This window comes from Sapajus apella, unplaced genomic scaffold, assembly GCF_009761245.1.
Source record: "Sapajus apella isolate SASKATOON/1434 unplaced genomic scaffold, GSC_monkey_1.0 scaffold8, whole genome shotgun sequence".
NCBI classification, from domain to species: domain Eukaryota; kingdom Metazoa; phylum Chordata; class Mammalia; order Primates; family Cebidae; genus Sapajus; species Sapajus apella.
This window is the reverse complement of record NW_022436948.1, coordinates 221,964-246,124: the sequence shown is the minus strand read 5'-3', so window position 1 is coordinate 246,124 and position 24,161 is coordinate 221,964. Positions and strand designations below refer to the sequence as shown.

The 24,161-nt window shown below is 45.3% G+C and overlaps 2 protein-coding genes across 3 annotated transcripts in view; one reads left to right on the top strand and one right to left on the bottom strand.

Moving 5' to 3' along the window:
* Positions 1-12,088: 12,088 nt before the first annotated feature.
* On the bottom strand, positions 12,089-18,645 carry S100B (S100 calcium binding protein B). 2 transcript variants are annotated; one of them, XM_032276518.1, is made up of 3 exons: positions 18,410-18,645; positions 15,363-15,503; positions 12,089-12,640 (listed from the first exon to the last, which is right to left on the bottom strand). In XM_032276518.1, the coding sequence occupies exons 2-3, from the start codon at positions 15,498-15,500 to the stop codon at positions 12,500-12,502; spliced, it is 279 nt and encodes a 92-aa protein (XP_032132409.1). In that variant the 5' UTR covers positions 15,501-15,503; positions 18,410-18,645; the 3' UTR covers positions 12,089-12,499. The 2 variants fall into 2 exon arrangements, with proteins under 2 accessions (XP_032132409.1, XP_032132408.1); XM_032276517.1 differs by having other exon boundaries at positions 15,363-15,512; positions 18,412-18,498.
* Positions 18,646-21,759: 3,114 nt separating this feature from the next.
* The window catches only part of PRMT2 (protein arginine methyltransferase 2), a 41,200-nt gene continuing 38,798 nt past the window's right edge, over positions 21,760-24,161 (top strand). The window contains exon 1 of the mRNA XM_032276514.1: positions 21,760-21,770. The gene's annotated coding sequence lies outside the window, so the exon portion shown is untranslated. The remainder of the gene's footprint in view (positions 21,771-24,161) is intronic.

Below are 24,161 nucleotides of genomic sequence, written 5' to 3'. Positions count from 1 at the left end.
TATCACAGGAGGAGTACTGTTATGAAAGGGCAGGTTTGGCCTCTTGCTCTGTCTTGCCTTTCTACCTCCTACCATGGGATAATGCAGCACAAAAGGGTTCTGCCAGATGCTGTCCCCTTATTCTTTAATTTCCCAGCCCTGGTCTAGACCTATGCTAAATAAATTTCTGTTTGTTATGAAATACCCAGTCTCAAGTATTTTGTTATGGCAGCACAAATTGGACTAAGATGGTAATCAACAGGAAAAAATCTGGAAAACTCACAAGCGTATGGACATTGAGCAGCAAACAACTAAATAACCAATGGATCAAAGAGTAAATCAAAAGGGAAATTAAAAAATACCTTGACATAAATGAAAATGAAGACATATCAAAATTTATGAATAAAGCTGAAGCAGTGTTTAGTGGTAAATGTCTAGCTGCACATGTATATAGTAAGGAAGAAAAATTTCAAATCAATAACCTAGTTTTATGTTAGAAAAAGAGTAAACTAAACCTAAAGAAATCAGAAGAAAATAATAAATATTAGAATGGAAATTAATGAAACAAATATTGAAAAGCACAATAGAAAAGCAATAGAACCAAAAACTAAAAAGATTTTTTAAAATTGACAAAACTGTAGCAAGGCTAGGAAAAAGAGAGAAGACTCAAATTACTAGAATCAGAAATTTAAAAAAAATTAGTAGAGATCTTACAGAAATAACAAAGGATTATAAAGAAATAGTATGAAAAATTGCATGTCAATACATTAGGTAACTTAGATGAAATGGACACATTCCTAGAAAGACACAAACTACCAAACCCCACTTAAGATCAGGCAATCTGAACAGACCTTTAACAAGCAAAGCAAAAATATTAAATAAGCAGTAAAACATCATACGCCCCAGGTGGCTCACTACTAAATTTTACTAAATATTTGAAGAAAAAATAACAAACATCACAAGAAAACTACAGACCAATATCACATGAATATGAACAGACAAATCCAACAAAATATTAAAATGAAATCCAACAACATATAAAAATAATTGGACACTAAGACCAAGTGGAATTTATTCCAGGAATCCAAGATTGGCTTAATATATGAACATTAATATAGTATGCCATATCAATAGAATTTTAAAAACCCACATGATAATCTTGATAGTGGCAGGAGGCAGGTAGAGGCAGGTCCCTGGTGTAACCTGACCTTCAAACCAAAGACAGTTTAAAGCCTGAATGCTGAATTGAGAGGGATCACGGTGGACAGGAGATAAGACTAGACTGCAACTCTGACTCGGACAGACAGAGCAACATGTGGAGGCTTGAATCATGGATTTTTGCTCCAGAACAAATAAAGAAACCTGAGAAGACCCACAAACCCCGTGAAGGAAGCAATTGCTCCTGCAGGACATGGGATACAACCCAAATACTCAGCCGCAGCAAGACCCACCCAAGGAGTCTGAGCTCAGACACGCCTAGTCCCCACCCAATAGTCCTTCCCTACCCACCCTGGTAACTGAAGACAAAGAGCATATACTCTTGGGAGTTCTAGGGCCCCACCCACTGCCTGTTCTTCCCTATACTACCACAGTTGATGCTCACTGGAAACTGCAATCTCTTGGCAGGAGGCTAATCAGCACAAAATAGTGCATTAAGCCACCAAATCTAAGAACCCTCACAGTCCGTTGTCCATTTCACCCTCCTACCACCTCCACCAGAACAGGTGCTGATATACATGGCTAAGAGACCCACAGATGGTTCACATCACAGGACTCTGTGCAGATGAATGCCAATACCAATCCAAAGCCTGACTGACTTGCTGGGTAGCTAGATCCAGAAGAAAGATAATACTACAGCTTGGCTCTCAGGAAGCTACCTCATTAGGAAAAGGGGGAGAGTACTACAACAAGGGAACACCCCATGGGATAAAAGAATCTGAACAGCCTTCAGCCCTAGACATTCCTTCTGACAGAGCCTACCCAAGTAAGAAGGAACCAGAAAAGCAACTCTTAATATGACAAAACAAAGTTCTTTAACACCCCTAAAATCACACTAGCTCACCAGCAATGAATCCAAACTAAGGAAATCCCTGGTTTACCTGAAAAAGAATTCAGGAGGTTAGTTATAAAGCTAATCAGGGAGCCACCCAAGAAAGGCAAAGCCCAATGTAAGGAAATAAAAAAAAAGATACAAGATGTGAAACAGGAAATGTTCAAGGAAATAGATAGCATAATTCAAAATCAAAACTACAGGAAACAATGGACACATTTGTAGAGACACAAAATGCTCTGGAAAGTCTCAGCAATAGAATTGAACAAGTAGAAGAAAGAATTTCAGAGCTCAAAGACAAGGTCTTTGAATTAACACAATCCAACAAAGACAAAAAAGAATAAGAAAATATGAACAAAGCCTCCAAGAAGTGTATGCAGATAATCTCTATGTCTGCTTCCCCTTCACAGGACTCCAGGGTCCATAGGGCTCCATAGCTTGGGGGAAGAGAACCCAGAAGCCTGACATGCTGCCAAAAGGGTAGAAGTTTTTTCCAGTCAGACTTCTGGCTTCTCTCTCTCTGTGAAAACTGGTTATAGAAATGGTAAAACACACTGTATTCTCTGCCAGTCCATGAGTTGAAAAGCCAGATGTATTGGCTATTTGGCATGGCTAATACTGGGTGGTATGCGATTTAAAAGGACATTTTAATATCAGCTTAATTAAAAGTAGATATGCAGGCTACCAGTATATTTAAAAGGTCTTGATGTCTTTTCATGGATCTTGTTTTTCTGGAAAAGGGTACTTTCTTCTCTGCTAAATGATTTTTCTCAATTTTCTCTTGCCACTCTTAGTGCACACATGAGAGGCCCTAAGACAACTTCTGATAGTCTGGGACTCCTTGGGAAAAACAGAGGAGGTGCCACAGACTCGCTTTGGGAAAAAACCTGTTTTCTTGATGGAAGCCCAGGAATTCAGAGCAGATAGATCCGTCTCAAAATCTAAGGCTTTGTTCTGTTTTACGTTGTGTTATCTGACAATTTTGAGTTATAGGAGATAGTTGGAAATTACTTGGAAGACTCCTACGGGAGATGGGCTGACTCCCTCTTTTTGGGATCTAGGATTTGGTATGTAATGGGACCCTTACATTGTGGGATCTGTTTTTGTCTTCCAGCTATGCATGCTTATTAAGCCATAGAAACTGCAGGCTGTCCTAGCTCTGTTTCTTGAAGGGTTCCACCCTGAGGCCAATAATCCAATTAAGAAATTTACAAAGCTCTAATTAATTGGCTTTAAGAAAAATGAGTGCTTAAATATTTTGAAAGAAAAATAACTGTAGTGTATTTAGTTCACATGACTTGAGTCTTTGACAAATAAAAACAGTTTTAAAGATTGTTGATAAAATAAATATGTCTTTGAAATGTAGACATGTGGTCTAAATTATGCAGGTCAGGTATTGGGCTTGCTAAATGCTTTACGGTCATACACTGACTCTTTGGCTTCTAAAAATTGTTTGACTTGCCTGCTTTACAGTTGGGTAAGGCATGGGGACATATGAAGTTAACCAACCACCATGCTGGAAAGAGTCAGACTTTATCTGCACCTAATACATAATTAAAATAGCCAGGTTTTACATCAAAATTAAAAATTGCTAAATATTACCATTATAGCATGTTATTGAAATGACCGAAAATAGATTTACCTGCAAGGTGTGTAAGGAAAGTTAAATGTGTTTTTAACAAAATATTATAAGAAGGCATGGGATTGTAAATTTTTGCCTAGTTTAGAGGGTTAAAGGATTGCTTTAAATTAGATAAGATAAAGCTAAAGGTTTAAACAAGTTGTGGAAGGTTTGCAAAAATTAATCTTGTAAAAGAATTTCTGTGTATGAACATATTGAATAAATTCAAAAGCGTATTTGGTTTTTCCATAAATTGAATAAAAGCGTAATAAGGTTTTCTTAAAGCAATGATCTGCTCTTCAACAAAAATTTGCAAGGGGTCTATAAAAATCTCACCTCACAGTCAAATTGATTAAAACTGGACAGATTTGTTTATAATGTTTCATTTTTTAAATTGGGGTTGACATTAATAGTAGACTAATGCAGGGGTGAAACTTGGCTTTCTCTCTCTTGAACAAGATTTTTATTTAACAGAAATAATGAAAGACTTTTGTCTGCCTTGGGAATGTACTACTGGAAAAAAAAAGGAAAGGACAAGAGACAGATTGGGAAGCTAAGTGTTTCCTCTTACTGAGTAAAAATTTTTGAGTCATCATTTTGGCTAAATAATTGACTATGGTAACCTGGAATTTGATTTCATAATATCAAGTGCGTTGAAGCTTTATCATATTTGATACACTTCCCAAAATCAAATTTCAGCTTCAAAACTGTCTTTTCTAACCCTAACTTTTGGACACTACAGAGGGCCCCTGGAGCATTCAAAAGAGAGAGCTAACCAGGATTATTTGACATGTTTATTTACATGGGATTGTCAGAATAAAAATGTCTAATCTTCTTCAGGTTAAATTTTAGTGAATATTATTTTCCAAAATTGTATGGAATTTCTAAAATTCTAATGTCTGAGTATATGGTATCAATCATAATTAGGGTTATTAAGTTATTGTAAACCATAGAAATAACCAAATTTCTTTATGAATCATGTTTTTTTTTTGTTTTTGTTTTTTTTGAGACAGAGTTTTGCTCTTGTTACCCAGGCTGGAGTGCAATGGCGCGATCTCGGCTCACCGCAACCTCCGCCTCCCAGGTTCAAGCAATTCTCCTGCCTCAGCCTCCCAAGTAGCTGGGACTACAGGCATGCGCCACCATGCCCAGCTAATTTTTGTATTTTTAGTAGAGACGGGGTTTCACTATGTTGACCAGGATGGTCTCGATCTCTTGACCTCATGATCCACCCGCCTCAGCCTCCCAAAGTGCTGGGATTACAAGCGTGAGCCACCACGCCTGGCCTATGAATCATGTTTTTAACTGTGACTATCCTGAGACATTTTATCATTCATAGACAACTGTTGGCTTGTTTTGATCCTCTTCAAAAGATGATTTATAATCAGCTATAGGACTTTCAAAGGTACTCTCAAATGCAGGTTTCCGATAACTGAAAATTGTGACATTAGAATAGAGGAAAATCATTCAGGACTCATGTATGTCAAGCCGAACAAGAGTTAACTGAGTGGACTGAACTAATAAAAGGCTAAAGTAATCTTTTTTAACTTTTTGCTTAAAACACTGCTGATCTTGCTTTTCAGAGTCAGGAAAACATTTATTTTAAGCTATTTACAGCTTTTAACAACTGAGTAAAGTATACTCCTGTGAACAAAATTTGTGGCATACTTCTCTCTGCTTGGTTTCTCCAGAATTTGGAAACTGTGAGTATTCTTAACTTATAGCAATGTAGTTATTTGCATAAGTGCAGTAAGAATCTATGTTCTTTTGCAACAGGATGCAGTTGGAGAATCTGCTTGTTTTACTAAGGCTTTGAATGGAGGGGTGTGCTTCCCTTTAAGGAATCAAATTTTACCTCTAGAGCCAATAAAATGGCTTTGGGAAAACTGGCCTCATTCCTTGTCACACAACCCTTGTACAGGGGTCCTAACCTATAGTGAGTAAAAAAAAGTCACCTTTTAACAGGCCCAGGAGCCCCAAGATAACTTAGGACCTCAAGAAAAGAGGAATTTACCCAATTCATAGGTATTTGAGGGTATAAACTAATGGCTGGGCTCGTATTTAAAAAATCTTATCTAATATTTCTTATGCAACAGAGTTCCATCAAAACCAATTTAATTGGTGACAACCCATATTAGAAAAAAAAAACAATTTAAAAAGTCTATGTGAAAATAATTATTCTTGCTGCACTTTATGCAAATAATCAGGCCAAATATAAAACTAAAGTTTATTTTGCAAACAACTCAGTCCTATCATGACTTTTTTTTAAACAACAACAAAAAGAAGGGGAGAGAGAAAAGTTATATTTCAAAACTTATCCAGTTGTTATTAAATTCTAGTAGCATTAGTTGTTTTTAAGGTTTTGGACTAACACTGCTTATTCCTGTGAACCAACTAGTGATCTCTGGCTACAGCTCAGAAGAAACAAAAGGGATGGGTAATATAAAAATCTGGATCAGTATTCTAATTCTGGGCAATTATCCCACAAATCCTGGCAGCTGATGGAAGTAAATGGAGTGCCCATAACTCAAAAGATTTATTTTTTGGGAAAATAAGACCAAGGGAGCTAATCCAAGATCAGTGCACCCAAGTCTTAGCAGGCATAACTATGGCCACCAGTTATCTGGGCATTTCAGAAGTCTCAGGATTTTTTAGCTGTCCTTTCCTTCTTGCTTCATTTTTCTTTCCTTTTTTTTTTTTTTTTTGAGACAGAGTCTCGCTCTGTTGACCAGGCCGAAGTACAGTGGTGTGATCTCAGCTCACTGCAACCTCTGACTCTTGGGTTCAAGCAATTCTGCCTCAGTCTCCCGAGTAGCTGGGATTACAGGCTTGCACCACTATGCCCAGCTAATTTTTTGTATTTTCAGTAGAGACAGGGTTTTTGCCACGTTGGCCAGGCTGACCTCAAGCGATGTGTACACCTCAGCCTCCCAAAGAGGCCCCTTGCTTCATTTTGATCCATGTCTTCTAATAAATTGGTTTGCCTCTTCTCACCTTCAGCCCATCAAATTCTACATGGTCACGCAAATGGAGCCTTGGACCATGGCTCCCTTTTACTGGGGACCCTTAGATAGGCCTCTGGGAAAGATATGACTGCCATTTTTCCAAAACAGCACCCCTGTCAGCATAAAGCAGTTAAGAGCAGTCATTGTCCCTATTTTTTAAATTTATTTTTATTGTATTTATTTCTGATACAGAGTTTCACTTTTGTCACCCAGGCTGGAGTGCAATGGTGTGATATCAGCTTACTGTAACTTCTGCCTCCTGGGTTCAAGTGATTCTCCTGCCTCAGCCTCCCAAGTAGCTGGGATTATAGGCACCCACCACCATGCCCGGCTAATTTTTGTTTTTCTGTAGAGACAGGGTTTTACCATGTTGGCCAGGCTGGTTTCGAACTCCTGACCCCAGGTGATCCACCCACCTTGGCCTCCCAAAGTGTTGGAATTACAGGTGTAAGCCACCGCACCTGGCCTGTTGTCCTTATTCTAACGGCAGTTAGATGTACCTCTCTGGATGGGAGAACTCATAGTGGCAGGAGGCAGACAAATCCCTAGGCAGATAAGGGAAGCTCCCTGGTGAAACATAACCTTCAAAGCAAAGGCAGTTTTAAGCCTGAAAGCCAAGCTACAAGTGTCGAATAAGTCTATGGACCAGACTGAGTACCTCTCTCCCCATTTGGCATGCTTTCCTCTCATTGATCCCCACTCTTCACCTATTTTACATATACCTACCTTTCTCTAATTGTTTTTTTTTTTTTTTGAGACGGAGTTTCACTCATGTTACCCAGGCTGGAGTGCAATGGCGCGATCTCGGCTCACCACAACCTCCGCCTCCTGGGTTCAGGCAATTCTCCTGCCTCAGCCTCCTGAGTAGCTGGGATTACAGGCACGCGCCACCATGCCCAGCTAATTTTTTGTAGTTTTTAGTAGAGACGGGGTTTCACCGTGTTGACCAGGATGGTCTCGATCTGTTGACCTCGTGATCCACCCGCCTCGGCCTCCCAAAGTGCTGGGATTACAGGCGTGAGCCACCGCGCCCGGCCCCCTAATTGTTTTTTAACATTGTTGTGTTCCACCTTTGAGTGGTGCCTTTGTTTTAGCCTTTTTTTTTTTTTTTTAACATATGTTCAAACTAATCAGCATGCACTCCCCCATTCTGAGCCCATAAAAGCCCCAGATTCAGCCACACTTGGGGGACTGCCTGCTTTCAGGCAGGGGACAACTACCTGACTGGGTAAGGGTAGTGTACCCAACTCCTGTCCCCCTCTCTGCTGAGAGCTGTTTTGTCACTCAATAAAACTCTCTGCCCTGCTCACTCTCTGGTTATCTGCATAACCTCATTCTTCTTGGATGTGGGACAAGAACTGGGACCCACTGAACAGTGGGTACAAAAGAAGCTGTAATACTGGCCCTTTCCTCGTGCCAGGTGGCCCACATGATGGGAAGTGTTGGTGGGGCCAGGCAAGCTGGGAGCCATGGGCCAGAGTGGATAGGAACAAATGAGCAGAGATCCTGCTGGCCAAAGAAGCATCCAGCTGGTAAAGCAGCAAGAAAAAAAATCCTGTATCATCCTCAATAAACACAGAAAAAAGCTTTTAAAAAAATCCAAAACCCTATGAATATAAGGGAAATTTACCTGATAAATGACATCTACAAAAATCCCACAGTTAACATACTCAATGGATACTTAATGGATGCTTCCCCCAACCAACTGAGATCAGGAATACCCAGGGGATGGAGATTTCACAAGATGTGAAGACTAGGAGGAGAGGGTGGGGTGCACTTTAATGCACTATGTGTATACCACCCAACACTCCTATTTTCTTGAATGAGGAAATTGCAGTCCAGAAGGGCTTGACTGCTGTGGGCCTGGGCAAAGAGAGTGATGTCCCTGCTCAGGGTTCCTCAGGTATTAGAGAAGCTGAGGCCTTTTCCACTCTGTGCCTTGCAGAGTCAACTCTCCAGTGAGGGGCCTGGTACACTGGCAGGGTGGTCACAATTCCTCTTGAGGTATAATCTAGGCAGACAGTGCTATCTTGCTAACCTGGTGTTACTAACTTCTCTGAGGATAAACATCAAACCCATGAGTTCTTGTTTGATCAGTTTCACAGCTAAAAACCCCAGGGAGTCATGGCCCCACTTCAGACCTGGGGGGCCTGGTCCTTGGGATATGTAGTACGATCCCAGCAGAGTGTTGTACAGTGAGCTGTAGGGGGCATTGGGACCCAGTAGGTCCTCTGTAGTGTCCCCCACCCCCTCACAGAATAGGAAAAGTTCAGGAGTGGCCTCTCAAATTCCTGAGATGCACTTCAGGGATCTGTATTTTAATTAGGGGTGCTGGGGCAAGAAGACATCAGAAAAGCTCCATCTAGTCCAGCCAAGTATGGCCTCCTTCCTGCAAGGTTTAGATCCTGGGGGCTTTGGATTATTTTCCTGAGGAGAGTGCCAGCCTCACCCTCAGCTCTCTGCTCAACATCCAGCCCTGTATGAAAGTTCCAGGCTTGCCTCATGCTAACCGGCTTGAATAATGTGTATTTTCTGCACTCCTTCAGAGAGAGGCCTGCCCTTTCCTCCCTAAATGCAGTGAAAGGAGGTTGTGCCAGAGTCTTGCCTACCAGGTTGCGGGTGGACATGGCTGTGAGGGTCATAATTAAGGGTGCCTCAGGATGGAGAGGCCAGGCAGTCCTTGTCCTCGCCTTCATGCTCCCCAAGGCAGCCCAGTTCTTAGCAAAGAAATAGCGCCAGGCAGTATCTGCGCTCTTGCAGGACAAGGCTAGTGGAGCCTACTTGTGTGTCTCCATTGTGGGCAGAAAGTAGTATCTGTGTGTAGAAGGTCCCACTGGATGAAGGGCCAGTGGAACCTTCCTCTGATGCCCAAACACTTCCATCTATCTGCAATTAGAATAATCCGATTTTGTCTGCAAAAGATAAGGGTGAAATCCCTAAATTTGAGAACCCTGGAACAGAAGCAAACAAACCCAGGTGTCTCCCACAACTTCCTAAGAAGAGTTGCCAAACCCTCTTCAGGGTCTTGACTGGGGGCTTGCGGGCTCAAGGGTCCCTGTTTTGCCTTGGAGACCAGGATGGGGCCTCACAGGACAGAGCTGCAGGGAACAGCAATGGGCTCATGGGGCTCACAGGGTGTCATGCTGTGGAGACAAACTGCCCACAGTGGAGATACCTAAGTAGGGCCCCAGCCAGCTTGGGGGAAATTTGATTCCTCTGCTGGTTGCAAAAGGAGCAGGGTCTGGCTGAACAGGCCTGGGGTCCCACAGAGGTGGGGATCTGGAACAATGGGCAAGAGACAGCCAGAGCTTGACAGAGGGCCAGGGGAGCCCAGGATCACCCACTCTTCAATTCCCTCCTCACTGCTCCATTTCCCCAGGCAGAGACATGGGGTCAGGAGGGCACATACCCCAGGGCTTGGGATCCCAATAGCCTTCCTGCTGTCTCTGTCCCTGCTGGTGGGTACAGATGAGGTATGGTCAGATACCGCCTGGGGGCCCAAGGCCTTACCCCCTGCAATCCAGTTATTAGATGATGATTCCTCCTCTTGGTGGCAGGAAAGTCTGGCAATTGTGTTGCTTGTACTTCCGGCAGAGAGAGGAGCACCTGTAGAGGATGGTCCATAGGGTCCAGAGAGGCTGGGTTCTTGCAGCCCGACTTCTCAACAGCACGTTCTCACTGCAAGTCAACAAATGGGGTCTTTGGCTTGGCCCCAGGGTCTCCAACCTTGAGAGACCAACACTGCAGGGACAGATTTGTGAGGTGACTAGCCTAAGTCTTGTGAATTAAAGACAAACTGATCGAGCACAGAAAATTTTCTGTGGCTGAACTGGGCCATGGAAATGGCAGCCTGGGCAACAAGTTATGAAAACAGACTTCTCACACCTGGTCCTGCCCTCCAGGCCTAAGTGACCTCCATGTGTTCCTGTTCAAATCTGGGAGCGGGTTTCCCCCAACCCCTTGCCCGGGACCATCCCCTGTCCACCTGGGGTTGCCGGAAGCAGCCTTTGGGGTAGGCCAGGGCTGTGCTGGCCAGCGGGCTGTGGGGCTACCATCACCCACTCATGGAACTGGAAGGTGCCTCTGGGTGAGGGTGGGCCACACTCAGCTATGGATGGCCAGTGGAAGACCGATGACATTTACAACCTGGAGCTAATGGCAGTTGATTGGAGGAGACCCCCCAGACTCCTTCTGAATGGTGGAGGAGCCCCCATGTGCTCAGAAGCTGCCTGAGGAATGGGGCTGGAGCCTGGCTCCTTGCAGGGCCAATGTTCTCCCTGTCTGGTTTGGAGGCAGAGCAGGCTTCTGGGGACTGAGTCGCCGTGGGATTCTTGGATCAATGTGGGCAGAGGAGGCTCTGGGAGGACTAATAACTTCCTGCCGAGGCGGCGGAGCATCCTTTGGGGAGGAATGCAGGTGGGAGGCGCAGACCTGCGCCAAGGGCAGCACCGCCCCTCCTGCCCCCCAACTCACGGTCGCGCCCTGGGCCTCCCAAGCGTGGCTTCCTGCTCCCCGGCCCGCAGCACGGGCCAGGACCAGCCCCGGAATCTGCAGGGCGCAGTGCAAAATGAAAACATTGCCCCTTGGCCAAAAGGAACCAAAGATTTCCAGATGGTGAGAGCCGAGCAAGAAGCGAGCATGGGGCACTGGGAACCCGCCAGGTGGCCTCACTGGGTTCCCCGCCCCGCTCCCAGGTCCCTCTGACCACCCATCTCTAGGGCGCCACAGCGGCAGTTCCTGCCTCTGCCGCACCCAGCCTCGGTCACTGAGTGCCTCTGGCCTCCCACACTGCCTGGTACAGGCAGGGCTGCGTTCTACCTGCGCCTGTTCAGAAGGCACAGAGGGGCCCTGAGGAACGCAAGGTTTCCAAGATGGAGGCCACAGACCGCCCGGAAAGAGGCTGGTGGCCCAGCGTGCATTGCGGCAGGCATGTGACTGCCCTGGACCACTCGCGGCTGGTGATTGGCTTAGGGAAGAGCACGTGACCCAAGCGGGCCGGAAGTCCGTGGTGGCGTGGCCCCGTGCCCCCGGGGAAGCCTCCGCCTCGTGGGGACTGTGGGGAAGCCGCGTTGGGTGCCCGCGTTCCCTTTTGATGGCGCTGGGGCGCTGCTGCTGCGCTCTTTGATTGAACTCAGGCCGTCGCAGCGGCTCAGGGTCCCCGGTGGTGCCCTCGGAAGCCGTGCGGGCTGTCGGCGCCTTGGAGGCCAGGATCCTGCAGCTGCGACTCGAATCACGTGGGGCGCAGAGGCTGCGCCGGAACCCCCGTAACCGGCCGGCATTCCGAGTTCTGACCGAGTTTCCTTTTCCGAGAGCGCTGGCAGCACCGGGTGTTTGCCCGGGAGGCAGGCTGCGGCCACCACGCCCTTGCAGGGCCACGCTGGCCAAGCACGCGTTAGCTGCACGCAGGAGGACCACACTTAAAGAACAGCAGTGTTTTCAAATGATGTTGGATAAGGCTTTGTTTTTTAAAGGTAGCGGAAGGCTCAAGGGTGCCCCAGAACAATTTTTGTAGTCAGGGTTCCCTCCAGGGTAGGGTCTACACGGCCACGGTGGGGTACACGGTGCGCGCTTTATCACTGCGAACTGACTCCTAAGTGACTGTTAACAAGAGTCCATGGGGCCAGTCAGCTTACACACAGGCCTAATATGGCAGAAAGAATGATGCAGGCTGTTAAAACAGCCTTTGGAAAGAGGTTTTCAATTTTTCATTCACAAAGCAAATCAAGCTTCCTAATTAGCTACAACGCGGCTGGAAAGCTCAGCTCCTAGAGGCTGCAAACCCTTGCTGTCTGCTTTCTTGTGTGACCATCTCTGTTACAGGAACGGCTTGGCTGCTTTCTAATCTCACTCATGTTCAAAGAACTCGTGACAAGCAGTGGTAACCATGGCAACAAAGGCCATAAATTCCTGGAAGTCACATTCGCCGTCTCCATCATTGTCCAGAGTTTCCATAACTTTGTCCACAACCTCCTGCTCTTTGATTTCCTACGAGAGATAAAAGAAGTTGCCAACCTTGTTTTTAAATGGAATTTTGGATCATCAAAACATGATTAAAAGTTGAGTGACTCTGATGTTTTGTGTCCAAAATAACCTAAGAATATGTGATGCAAAATATCAGGAAAGATGTCTCGTGCGACCGGGGGCTGTTGTCCAAGGAGGAGTCTCTGGGGGTCAGTGCCTGGCCCTGGGCTACTGGAAAAGGCTGAATGGAATAGCCAAGAGGTGAAAAACTGAAGATTATCATACTTAAAAAAAAAAAAAAAAAAAAGAAGGCAGTCTAGATCAGCCTGAGCAAATGTCATGAAATAAAAATAAACTTACGGCCCTCCTAAACTTTTCATGTGTTCTGTGTATGGAAAAGGCTTCCAGTAGAATTTAATGTTTTGAAAGTCGTCTTTGTTGCCAAAGTAACTCTTGGGAGCATGTCCTACATTTGTTAATCCTATATTCTTTTTCACACTCGAATTGCTTTCTAGGTGTCATGACACTTTTTCCTGACGGTTCTGCCTGACATTGAATGGTGTGGCTATTAAGTGATGAACAAACCCTCAGAGGAACAACCACAGAGCAGGGCTACAAACGTGGTGGGGAAAATTGGGGCCCTGAACACTGATGATGAGCATAAATGCAGAGTAACAATTCCCCAGGACTGGAGGGCTTGGCCTGAAGAAGTCAGGTGTAATGTACAATGGCTGCCTTGGATATAAAACAAACAGGAGTCAGGTACGGTGGCTCGCACCTATAATCCTAGCACTTTGGGAGGCTGAGGCAGGAGGATCACTTGAGCCCAGGAGTTTGAGACCAGCCTGGGCAGTAAAGGGAGACTCCATCTCTACAAAGAAAAAATAAAACAATTAGCTGGACATGGTCCTTGTGCCCATATTCCCAGCTACTCAGGATTGCTTAAGCCTGGGAGGTTGAGGCTGCAGTGAGCCAAGGTTGCACCACTGCACTCCAGCCTGGGTGATCGAGCAAGACCTTGTCTCAAAAACTAAATAAATAAGAAAAACATACATAAGATTGTAACTCTACAGGGGTAGGGGTGGGGAGGCACCTGTGGATGGGCAGGAGTAGGGCATTAACTTCAATTATATTATAGATCTGCTTCCGAACTGAAATTACCTTGACAAAACCAGGCCAATAAATGTTCTTGGTGTCTTGATATGCTTACCATGAATTATTTATCATTTATAAATTGAAATTCCCACATGCTAAGCTTTTTCTATGTATAAAAATAATGATAGTAGTTATTATTAGTTGAGCTTTCACTATATGTTAAGCACTTAAGCACTATCCATTTCATTCTCATAACAGCCCTTGTTCAGAAGAAGAACCTGGGACTTTTAGATCACGTCAGAAGGCAGGACTGGTGGAACTAGAAAACTGCATGTGTGAGTGGGGCTGCTGTCCCTCTGTGGGCTTGAATGCCTGAGAAAACCAGTCCTGGAATCAGATGTGGGGATGGCCCCTGCAAGCTTGCAGGCCTGTCTCCACCACTCTGACCCATTCGCAGTGGTGCGGTGTTTGGTGGGAGTGCGGACAGGAGAACCAGCCAGCGCCCCCTCCCCTGCCCTGACAACATGATTGCCATGCTGCTGGAACCCAGGGCTTGCTGTCTTGCACTCAGAGGCTCGGACAGCTCAGGAGGGCAGCTCCCGTCCCCATGCAACAAGCCCAACCCTGGTGTTTATCCTGGAATCGGCTTGGTGAGACATTGTTGTGCTGGCTCATCATCTGGTGTTTTCTCCTGTTTGTGATTGCTTCTATCAGTGACCCAGGAAACCCTTTATCACATCTCACATGGTGCACACCTTCGCTCTGGCTCTGTGTGTGCCTTGAGCCAGCCTTGGTGCTAAGAGAGCATCGGGCACCAGGTGGATCACAGTTCACTTCCATGAGGGCACATGAGGTGAGCAGTAAAGACAGGTGGGTCTGATCCAAGGACAGTGGAGATGGTGGCAGGAAAATGAGTCCTTAATGCAAGTGTTCTACCACAAGCCAGAGTGGGAACTGTCTGAAGAACAGGGCTCCCAGGAGCCCTCATGCAGGTTCCTAAAGTAGGGTCCCAACTAAAGACAGTTCCTCACCAATATCCGTCACTCCACGGAGACTTCTGCAAAGCCCCGGGCTTCCAAAGGATGTGTGCAGACTCCTCTCATGCCCTCAGGCAAGTAAGTCCTGATCATCCATCCATATGCCAGGCTGGGTGCCCAAGAGCAGAACCACATCTGTTGTGCCTGCATACCTCACAGTTTTTAATTAGTGCTTCGGCAGTGTTTACTGAGTGAAAGTCTAGCATATCTTATCTCCATAGTAAATAATAAATGTCTAGCTAAAGCCAAAAATATATCCCTTTCCTAAAAACATTCCCAAAGCTTATTTTGAACAATTTCCTTTTATGTTCCCTTTAGCCCATGTAAGTAACGAGTCTAGCATTATTTGGGAACCTTTTGCCTTTGGGACAGCGGATTTCCCTTGATGCACCTGCTGTACACAAGACGGTTGATAAGGAAATGAAAACAAGGGGCCCATCTGAGCCAGCCCCCCCATTGAGGGTTCTGTTACTCAAGCAAGTTTCCAGAAGCAACCCAGGAGTCCTGGAACAGAACTGGAATCAGCTTCAGGGCAGCTGAGAAGATAAAGCCAGTGTACAGTGGCTTTGTAAGAGGAGATGGAGAAAGTGTCAAGTTTAAAAAGCAAGACTCACCTCTAGGAAATGGGAAAGCTCATTGTTGATGAGCTCCTTCAGTTCGGATTTCTTCAGCTTATGCTTGTCTCCCTCCCTTCCGGAATACTGGTGGAAGACATCGATGAGGGCCACCATGGCCTTCTCCAGCTCAGACATTCTAGGGGCTCACAAAGGAAAGATGTCTTCTCATCTATACCTCATCATAAAGCATTTCACGTGTTATCGACACAGACCTCAACCCAGACAAGGGGGATGGGCTGGTCCTGGGGTTCTTTTCAAGCTCAGAGCAGCAGGCACGGCCTGGAAGGGCATTCAGGGAGTTTGCACTTTTATCACAGTCCTCCCACCTGCCTCTTAGACGGATGTGGGCCTGCCTTCTCTGTCCCTCTGAGCCACAGGGATATATTCCCATGACCTCTGGCTTCTGGTTGGGTCGGGCCTATGGGGAAACTTCAGCAAAAATACAGAGGCAGAGCAGCAAGGGAATTCAGGGATTTATTTCTGCTTCCTCCCTGCAGGGTCCCTCTCTGTCCTTGTAAAGCTACAAGACGAGGTGGTAGAGTGCAGGTGAGCAACGCATGAACTGCAAGCTGGTAGAAACAGTCCAAAAGTGAGATGGTGACTAGGAGCAAAATAAGAAGACAAAAATCAATAGCATTCCTCTTTTCTATCAATAAAGAAGTAGAGGCCGGGCGCGGTGGCTCAAGCCTGTAATCCCAGCACTTTGGGAGGCCGAGGCGGGTGGATCACGAGGTCAAGAGATTGAGACCATCCTGGTCGACATGGTGAAACTCCGTCTCTACTAAAAATACAAAACATTAGCTGGGCATGGTGGCGCGTGCCTGTAATCCCAGCTACTCAGGAGGCTGAGGCAGGAGAATTGCCTGAACCCAGGAGGCGGAGGTTGCGGTGAGCCAAGATCGCGCCATTGCACTCCAGCCTGGGTAACATGAGTGAAACTCCGTCTCAAAATAAATAAATAAATAAATAAAGAAGTAGAGAATACAGTGCAAGATGTCATCTTCATATAGCAATAATATGTGCTCTAAGACTAAGTTTAGGAGGAAAAATGCAGGTCCTTCCAAGAGATTCTGAGGAACATAAAATGTAGGAACTTTTTCCTTTAAATTCACATGTAAATTTAAATCATTTTTAACAAAAATATTGGAATTTTTTGGGTGAACAACATGACAAAAACAGCTGTAAAATTCATCAGGAAAAATAAATGTGGTAGAATTGCCACAATCTTTTTGAAGAATAACAATAAAATGTATTTGACCTACCAGGAAAAAAAAAATGTATCCTAAGTTTAACTGATTAAATGGGTGTGGTTCTGTCGCAGGGAAGGAGACTCCAGCAGAAAGCTGAGCTGCTGAGCAAGCATTCCACCTCCCGTGCAGGGAGACAGTGGCTCACTCACTGCGGTAACTGGGACGGGCACAGGAATAGGTGTTTCTCTGCAGCTACCAAAGTAAGAGCCCTTCTACTCCCTCACAGCAAGTACCTTACGTCACAGCCTACAAACCAAGGAAATACCTGGTCAGTCTGGGAATGAGGCGCATTTTACAAAGGATGCCTTGTCAGTTGTTTCACAGAACAGACACGCAGGCAGAGAAATTTACCAGCTTTTGGCCTCGGATTCTAATCATTAAATAAGAACATTTGCACTGTCATAATTAAAAATAAATTAATAAATCAAATATTATTGAAAAATCATTCCTATATTGAATATATCACTTACATCTGAAAAATAATTTGAATCAGATGTTAAAAATTTTATTTATTTCTGATCCTGCAAAGGAAACAGGACTGGAGATTTGTTTATACTGGCCAGATCTTTGCTAAAGCTATTGTATTAATAATCAGTGTACTTTGTTTTGCTCTTAAGTTCCTAAAAATTTGACGCTTTACAAATAGAACAATTAAGATGGATTAAAATTTTTTAGCATTTCATGTTTTCTTATTCTTTGCACTCAAGTGTTCAGTTATTGATGTGTGTGTGTGTTTATTTTTAAAAAACCACACAAAACAAAAGACACTTTTGCATCATTCTGATGCTCCTCAAAGTCGGTGATGATTTAGGGAAAAGGAGGTTAAATTGTTTTTCTATGAATTATGACTAATGGGATTTTTACAAAGGAAAGGCATAAAACATCTGTTCCATATATTAGAACCCTAATAGAAACCACTAGAAAATTTGGTTTTCTTCATAACCACACTACAAATCTATTACAAAAATTTTGTTAAGTTTTTCCCCTTTGACTTAAGAAATAGTTGATGGTTTATAGTTTATCTTGTAAGATAAATGGAAATAAATATCCATTTCTTTCTCACATTCTGTGAATGTTCTACATTAATCTTTTAATATTGAGAACAAGAGAATATTTGAACTTTAACTCCTTAGACACATTAGCTAGTGCGTGAGGATCCCTCTGAAGAAGGGGTTTGACCTCCCTGAGAAACTGTGAGACTGAAGAAAGTTAAAACTCACCAAAACTCCACTTTCTTTGACCCAATTTATTTGCAATTGTTATGTAATTTCTGAGTGGGGGGCTGCGAGGACCCTGGCTTTTTAAACTGAGGGAAACTGGAAAACTGAAGTTACTTACCCAGGGCAGTGGAAGAAGTAAGAAGGAGAAAAGGAAAGCATTTATTTATCATATAGGACTAAACTAGCATTAGGTTCTCTATCATTTTCAGCCCCAGTGGGAAGCAAAAACCTTACTCTTCAAATCGTTACAGAAGAGGCCGTATTTGTAGTATCGCTGGGAATATGTCAACAATCACTTCTGGACCACGAGAGCTGAGGTTTCTCTGATTTATGGCAAAACACAGGCAGACACACCTCTGGCAGTCTAGGGCAGATGCAGTCAGGTGTCCACAAAGCAGCAATAAAGTGGAGATTAAAGCACATCGTGCTACTGACACTTCTGAATTGCTGCCAGTTATCCTAAAGGGGCCTTTTAAGCTAACAGTTAGTTTCTACCCCTCCTCCTCCACCCTGTTCCACCCAAAACAAAAGAACCGTTTCTTCCTGAGCGTCCTCTTGGCCTGGCTCTTTCTCACCTCCTTGTCTCACCCTTCCTTGTGTCCTTGCTGCAGGCCTCGTCTCTGCGGCAGGTCCTGGGCGGCAGGACTGGTGCGCGGGTGCAACCTCTTATTCCCTCTGCCCAGGGAGGACGGATGAACCCAGGTGCAGCCCACTGCAGGCTGTGGCAGCCAATGGGGGCTGAGGGTGGGGGTGGCAGGACTGCCAGGCTGGCACACAGGGCTGCATTGACCAAGCGGCCCAGGGACTTGCCAGGAGCCAGGATTGCACACGGGCTGAGGAAGAAAAAGGGCCTGTGGGGCAGGAAGTGGGGAGTCAGCTTTTTGTGCTATTTATTTGTTCCATGAATATTGATGTTCCGCTAAAGGCAAGGTTGGGGGTGGGGAGAGAGACTTGGGTTAATTGATTCAAACAAAGCAAATGTGCAGCCAAGAACAAGAAGCCTCCAAGGACAGGCTGAGCGTAGGAGAGTAAGTGGCCTGCGATCTGCTTCTAATGGAGAGACCACTAGAGCGTCTCTCCTCTGCCAGCCTCCATGGCTGGCCCCACTGGGCGTGGGCTTCTGCAGACAGTAGTGCTTGTCCATGGTCAGCCCTGGGTTCATCAGGGCTGCCTCAGAGAAGCTGCTGAGCCCTGTGTCTGCAGGGACTAAAACGTGTGGTACTTTGAGGGGAAAGTCCTTGCTTAGCGTGATGTGTGGATTGTATCCCAAGTCCTTACCCTCCACCCCAGGGTGGAAGGTCACAGACTGGCAGAGTTGGACAATGCCTTAGAGATGCCCTATCCGAACGCTGTTTTACAGAGGTGTGCAGATGGTGTGCCCCTTGCCGAAGCCTTGTAGGAGAAATCCAGAAGTCCCCTCAATGTGCCCTACGTGAGTCAGCGCAGGGGCCAGTTTGTGGGTTCTTCACAAGAGGGAAGAAGTGGGTGTTCCTTCTGACAAATTACACAAAAGCATTGGCCCAAACTCTCCACACATGTCCATGGTCCCCAAAGGATGCCTGACCCAGCGTCAGGTCCTCCTCCCAACCCAGTTTCAAAGTGGTTGTGGAAGGGTTTCCCACAAGATACCTGTGTACATGGCTGTTTTGCTGTCACCTGTTTTATCTAGAAAATTCTCCGTCATTCAGCATCCGTAAGTGTGCCCTGGAAATAGCACAGGGCTGAGAGCTGTAGTGTTGCATGGCTGAGCCTGCCCCAGCCTCCTGTGAGGAAGGGCCTGAGCAGTGTGGTTGGGCTGCTCATCAGCTTCACCATTACTGGCTGCGGTCTCTGCTGCAAAATCTGACACAGGCTTGCTCTGTGAAGCACGGAGCTTGCCCAGGCCTGAGGAAGGCACAGCTGTGCTCTGTGCCCCTTCCTTGCTCAGACGTTGGAGGGACCATTCCTGAAAGCCTTGACCACTTCCCCAGAGTGGCAACTTGAACTCTGGATTCACCCTTCAGAATCCATAGGAAAAGCTTTAGCCTGCTCCTGCAGGGATTAAAAATAGTTTGAAATCCACTCATGCAATGACTGTACTCCTGTGCCTAGGGCATTGTGTTCACGGAAAGACCCAGGCAGACCTGCCCTCTGCACACTGCAGCTTCCTGGGAAGGCAAGTGCGGTGCAGTGGGTCCACCCTGCTCCAAGTGCCTTGGTCCACAGAGATTTTGGCCAATTGCTCACAGTGTTCCTCAGCATCAAGAGATGGACAGCTGCTACAGTAGCCTTTAATCCACACAACAGGAAAACCTCTAGGTCTGGTCACTAAAATCTTACCTGAATCACCACAGTGGAGATCATGGGCTCTCTCTAAGTTCCCAGACCTAAGTTGGGTCAGACCTAGAGCATCTTGATAGAAAGGAAAAGCCAAGGCCCTAAGAAAGAATCTGCACTGGCACCAGGAGTATATACCACAAATCCTCCTCCACACCTTTTCTGACGTGTCCTGCAGCCATCAAGTCATGAAAAGGAAATAACCTAGATGTCTCAGGGATTGCCTCAATTGACATGAATTCCTGGGAACCAGAAATGTGGCTCAGCAGCCAAAGTAGGAGCTTGCAATGGTCAGGTCTTCACCTGGTAGAGGCTCTAACTCAAGACCAACTCGCAGGGACCCACTTGGTGCCCTGTTCTCTCTGTGGTTCGTTTTTCAGTTCCTGGTTGTATAATAGAAACAAGCACATGCTGGCTAAGTCCCCTCACTGGCTCTCTCATGTATGAGATGAGGATCATGATGGTAGGAGAAGTTGGGTGACAGTTCTCAGAACCACTCCTTCTTATCTGGAAATACTGAATCCCTGAGAGACCTTTGGAGATAAACGCCACTGAAGAGCTGAAATAAGCAGGGGCTGTGACACTTCCTACAAACCCATTAACTGGCCACTTTGGCCCGTGCAAAACTCAAATTGTTACCAGAAAAAGAAGTCTCCATCCAGACCCAAAGAGAGGGTTCTTGGATCTCAGGCAGGAAGGAATTCAAGGTAAGCTGCAGAGTAAAGTGAGAAGAGATAGTTTATTGAACTCTCTTGCATTCCATTACAGAATAGGGCATCCTCAGAAAGCAAGCAGAGGAATGGGCCGTCTTTTAAGTTTTTATTATATAGGGGTTTTGTCTATGTAAAGATTAAACTAAGCTGTGACTATATGCGGGTGAGCAGACAGCATGGCAAAATTTATTATTCTGTTGGTTTAAAGAAAACTGTCCTTAAGATTTTAGTGTGTCCGTACATTAAAGCATAACTCTTATTATCTGGAAAGCATATACTGTTTGGGCATTGGGACATCTGCACTCTGGTGTTGTAGCAGTGAATCCTTGCAGGTATCGTTCAGCTGTTTCCTCAACTATCAACATCTTGGATCTGTGGGTTGCAACTGGCAAGGAATGTGCCTCGTTAGTCTCAAGATGCAGCAGAATTTAAAGTGGATTACTCCGACTCCCCAAGGCTCCTGCTTCCCTAACAATATGGATTATGAAGAATGTGGACTATTGCAAATGTAATCAGCTGGTGACTTCAATCACAGCTGCTATGCCAGATGAGAAATCTCTACCGGAGAAAACGAACATATTCTCTGGCATTTTGTATGCGGCTACTGATCTACTAATGCTTTCTTCTCAAACCAATTTGCAAGGACCACTAGAAGCAGTTTACTTTTACCTGGCAGGGGCAACAGTGTACACTCACAGTGTTGCCTGAAGCACATGTGAGTTCTGCTGTATGCAATACTACTGTCTGCAGAGATCCAGTCACCTTGTCAATTCACGAAACATTACACTAGTCCACTAATGATGTTGTCATGCTTATTCAATCTGATAGAAAGCAGCAAAAGTGGGAGAAAATCCCCACAAAATTTAGGGGCCCTCCACCTCAGTGAAGTTTCTAGCCGGTTCAGAGGTGTGGAATATGTTGAAATATCCCCTCCAAGTGAAAGACAAGTTGATGTATTTTGCAACACCTATTGTGAAAAGGAAGCACAATATTTAGTTGGGCTTTGGGGACTTTAGATACACACATATTATATTTGCATGTGCTACTTTCAGCCTATAACTTTGGCAGTTTTGAATGGGGGTCAGAGAAAGCTTAGGCTGTAATGCAAGCTGCCTTACCACTTTGCCCATAGGAGTCGGTAGATCCAGTGATATTTGAAGTATCTGTGGTACATTGAAATGCAGTGTGGACCCTCTACGAGCACACACAGGCGAACTGCCGCACAGGCATCTGGGATTCTGATTAAGTCTTGTCCTCTTTGGCAGCTAACTGATCCTTTTTGAGAATCAGCATCTGGCTTGCCATTGGGCCATAACCACGGGCTGTCAGGAGACCACGTAGCCTAAGTGCTCTCTGATCCCGCTGGCCGTAACGCTGGGTGTGTGTCACAGCAATATGCCATCACATGGAAATGATGTGTGAAGCTGATCTCAGGCAAGTCTGAAGGTGCAGTAAGTGGCCTGAGTAAGTGACTCAGATTCCTCTGGCACCAACTCCTGTTACATCGCCCCCCCTCTCTCAGTCCATGTCTGTGGTCTCGTGGGGTGCACCGTACAGCAGGTGACCATGGAAGAAAAACGCTTGAGAGTGGTTTACACGTGGGCATGGTATGTTTGTTCCACCCTGGAGTGGACAGCCACAGCCGCGGATGATCTCGAAGGACAGTGGTGAAGGGAAATCCTCTCAGAGGCCAGAACTTTGAGCAGTACAGTCAGTTGCCCACTATGTTTGGAGTGAGAAGTGGTTGAAAGTACGTATCAGTATTTATTCATCGGCAGTTGATAATGGTTTACTTGGTTGGCAATGTCAAAGGAACACGATTGGAAAACTGATGACACGGAAGGCTCCGAGACAGGCAGATGGATGGACCTCCCTGCATGAGCTTCTAGTGGGACACGCTTGGCTTTGTCTTGCTCTACTTCACAGCCCATCAGTGGTGCTTGTGCATGTGCATGTCTGGTGGTGCTCTGTTCCAGCCACATGCACAGAGAGGGCAGTCCTGGGTGACCTTGCAGCCTGGCCCGGGCTTGTAGCTGACACTGCACACTCTAGAACTTCAGCTCCCAAGCTTCTTCTGTATGTCCACCCACCAGCCTCACCTTGCCTGTGCCCTGAAGTGTTGTTTCTTGCTGCACTGTCCAGGCTCACATCCACAGTTGGACCCCGACACCTTTAGTGCACCCAACCACCAGCCTTGGCTCACCTGTGCTCCACAGGGGTGTTTGAAGAACTGCAGATGCTCTGAGATTTTACGCTGCTCACAAGCCAACAATTTAGAACATTATAGATGCTGGCAGAAGACATGAGGTTTGTGGCAAAATGAGTAGCCAGAGTTTCATGTTCATGTTGGTTCCCCGTTGCTCCCATTTTGTCCTTTGTCCCCCCACTGTGATGCAGATGAGCCTAGATAAAGGCGTGTCCGTGCCGTGAGTTGTGCAGCAGTGGGCAACACTGAGCTTAGGGATTTGTGGATTTCATAGAGTGGTGATGAGACTTCTCTTTGTCCTCATTTCTTGATATTTCTCATCTGACTGCAAAAAGGATTTACTATCATTTATTCATTCGCTGGTACTCTTCCTTTCTTCATTTAGACCTTAGTTTCTTTTTAAAAAAATAAGTTTAAATTCACAGGTATACGTAAAGGTTTATTATATAGGTAAACTTGTGTCATGGGGGTTTGCTGTACAGATTATTTTATCACCCAGGTATTAAGCCTAGTAACCATTCATTATTTTTCTTGATTCTCTCCCTCCTTTCAACTTCCACCCTCCGGTAGACCCAGTGTCTGTTGTTCTCTATGTGTACATGTGTTCTCATCATTTAGCCCCCACTTGTAAGTGAGAATATGTGGTATTTGGTTTTCTGTTCCTGCATTAGTTTGCTTAAGATAGTTTGCCTATGTTCCTGCAAAGGACATGATCTTGTTCTTTTTCATGCTTGCATGATATTTCATGGTGTATACGTACCACATTTTCTTTATCCTGTCTACCACTGATGGGCATTTAGGTTGACTCCATGCCTCTGCTATTATGAATAGTGCTGCAATGAACATACATATGCATGTATCATTATGATAGAATGATATATATTCATTTGGGTATATACCCAGTGACAGGATTGCTGGGTCGAATGGCAATTCTGTTTTTATGTCTTTAAGGAATCACTACACTGTTTTCCACAATGGTTGAACTAATTTACATTCCCACCAACAGCGTACAAGCATTCCTTTTCCTCTGCAAACTTGGCAGCACCTGTTATTTTTAAACTATTTTTTGTTGGTGTTTTTTTGAGAGGGAG

Coding starts and splice junctions, on each gene's coding strand:
- S100B (XM_032276518.1), bottom strand. CDS start 15,500: ATGTCTGAGCTGGAGAAGGCCATGGTGGCCCTCATCGATGTCTTCCAC. Junction 12,641..15,362: donor AGCTTTCCCATTTCCTAGAG/GTGAGTCTTGCT, acceptor TATCTCTCGTAG/GAAATCAAAGAGCAGGAGGT.